The sequence below is a fragment of the Seriola lalandi genome, unplaced genomic scaffold (genome assembly GCF_002814215.2).
Source record: "Seriola lalandi dorsalis isolate HSWRI2012SDOR001 ecotype SW California unplaced genomic scaffold, Sedor1 jcf7180002037429, whole genome shotgun sequence".
NCBI lineage: Eukaryota > Metazoa > Chordata > Actinopteri > Carangiformes > Carangidae > Seriola > Seriola lalandi.
The window spans coordinates 1-1946 of NW_019508005.1; the positions used below are offsets into that span (position 1 = coordinate 1).

At 48.3% G+C, this 1946-nt stretch overlaps 1 protein-coding gene across 1 annotated transcript; it reads left to right on the forward strand.

Annotated features, from left to right (window-relative positions):
* Positions 1-13: 13 nt before the first annotated feature.
* LOC111648115 (anion exchange protein 2-like) lies at positions 14-1862 on the forward strand. Its single transcript, XM_023397881.2, has 5 exons — positions 14-202; positions 405-614; positions 1016-1105; positions 1185-1351; positions 1448-1862. The coding sequence occupies exons 2-5, from the start codon at positions 480-482 to the stop codon at positions 1713-1715; spliced, it is 660 nt and encodes a 219-aa protein (XP_023253649.2). The 5' UTR covers positions 14-202; positions 405-479; the 3' UTR covers positions 1716-1862.
* The last annotated feature ends 84 nt before the right edge of the window (positions 1863-1946 follow it).

Genomic DNA, 1946 nt, shown 5'->3' on the forward strand with positions numbered 1-1946 from the left:
TGTGTAGTTTTGTAAAGACAATGAGATCGAGTACCTGACAGGACGGGTGTGGATCGGTTTCTGGCTAGTGCTCATTGTTCTCCTCACTGTGGCCTTTGAGGGAAGCATCCTGGTTCGCTTCGTCTCCCGCTTCACTCAGGAGATTTTCTCCTTCCTCATTTCCCTCATTTTCATCTACGAGACCTTTGCCAAGCTGGTCAAGGTGAGGTCAGAGCTGACAGCTGCATTAAAAAGGAGTTATTGTATGCCGTAGTGTTGAAGTCATAGCTTGTCATGAAGTATCAACCAATCACATGGTGGTCTGTTTGGTGGACAATTGAATCAAACATTATGAAGAGCCTTGTGCTTTCTGTCAACCATCACAGAGCCACATTGAGCTTCTTCTTTGTGTTGGTCTTTTCTAGATCTTCCAGGAACATCCTCTCCAAAACTGTTACCATAGAAACAGCACAGTATCTCTGTCTCTCTGCAACTACACCATGGTCACTGGAGATCCTGGGAAGGTTGTCGGCGAACCCAACACTGCTCTGCTGTCATTAGTGCTCATGGCGGGAACATATTTCATTGCTTTCTACCTGCGCAAATTCAAGAACAGCTCCTTCTTCCCTGGCAGGGTCAGTACATCCCAGTACAGGTACAGGTACAGTACAGATACAGGTACAGGTATAGGTACAGGTACAGGTACAGTACAAGTACAGGTACTGTATTTACTTTCAAATGAAGACACATGTGCAGGTGTATAGAGGTAGAAGTTGACCAGTAGCAGGTATACACGTACAATTATTATACATATTAATTTCAGTACAGAGACACACATGCAGATACAGGAACAGGTATGTAACAGGTACATTCAGATACTCGTACAGGTACAGTTACAAGTGCAGTAAGTAAAACTTTTCAACAAAGACAGAACACTTTTGTTGTTGCTTCAGTAGCAGAGACGAGTCACTCCATCAAAGAGTCTTCAGGTATTTGTGTTAGTGCTGGATGTAATGTCTCACCTTTCTGACATCAGCTCCGTAGGATCATCGGAGACTTCGGGGTCCCCATTGCAATCCTTATCATGGTGTTGGTGGACTGGAGCGTGGAGGACACCTACACCCAGGTCAGATTGGATCATTTGACGCTGTGGTTATTCAAAAGTAAAACACACAGTGAATGAACCTCTTTCTATTGGCTGACAGAAACTGAACGTGCCCAGTGGATTCTCAGTTTCCAGTCCAGAGAAGCGTGGGTGGCTAATTTCTCCCCTGGGGTCAGACGGGCAGTTTCCTATTTGGATGATGGGTGCCAGCATCCTGCCGGCCATCCTCGTCTTCATCCTCATATTCATGGAGTCCCAGATCACAGCGTACAACCCTGTCTTCTTGTGGGGGAGGAGGTAACCTAAAATAACCTAAAGACAATATTAAATATGAATCTAATTTTCCCTGTGTCTGTCTGTCAGGCTGATTGTCAGTAAGAAGGAGAGGATGCTGGTGAAGGGAACTGGTTTTCACCTGGACCTCCTCATCATTGTGGTGGTGGGTGGGATCTCAGCTCTGTTTGGTTTGCCTTGGCTCTCGGCCGCCACAGTTCGGTCCGTCACCCACACCAACGCGCTCACCGTCATGAGCAAAGCTGTTGCCCCTGGAGACAAGCCCCGCATCCAGGAGGTGAAGGAGCAGAGGGTGACGGGTTTCCTCGTGGCAGTTTTAGTGGGTACGATTGTGTGAGTCCTTCTGCTACTACTTTTACTGCAATTATCTGTACTGCTTCTGATCTGGTCTCTGGTCTCTGGTCTCTGGTCCCTGGTCCCTGGTCTCTGGTCCCTGGTCCCTGGTCTCTGGACTCTGGTCCCTGTTCCCTGGTCTCTGGTCCCTGGTCTCTGGTATCTGGTCCCTGGTCCCTGGTCTCTGGTCTCTGGTCCCTGGTCCCTGGTCTCTGGTCCCTGGTCCCTGGTCTCT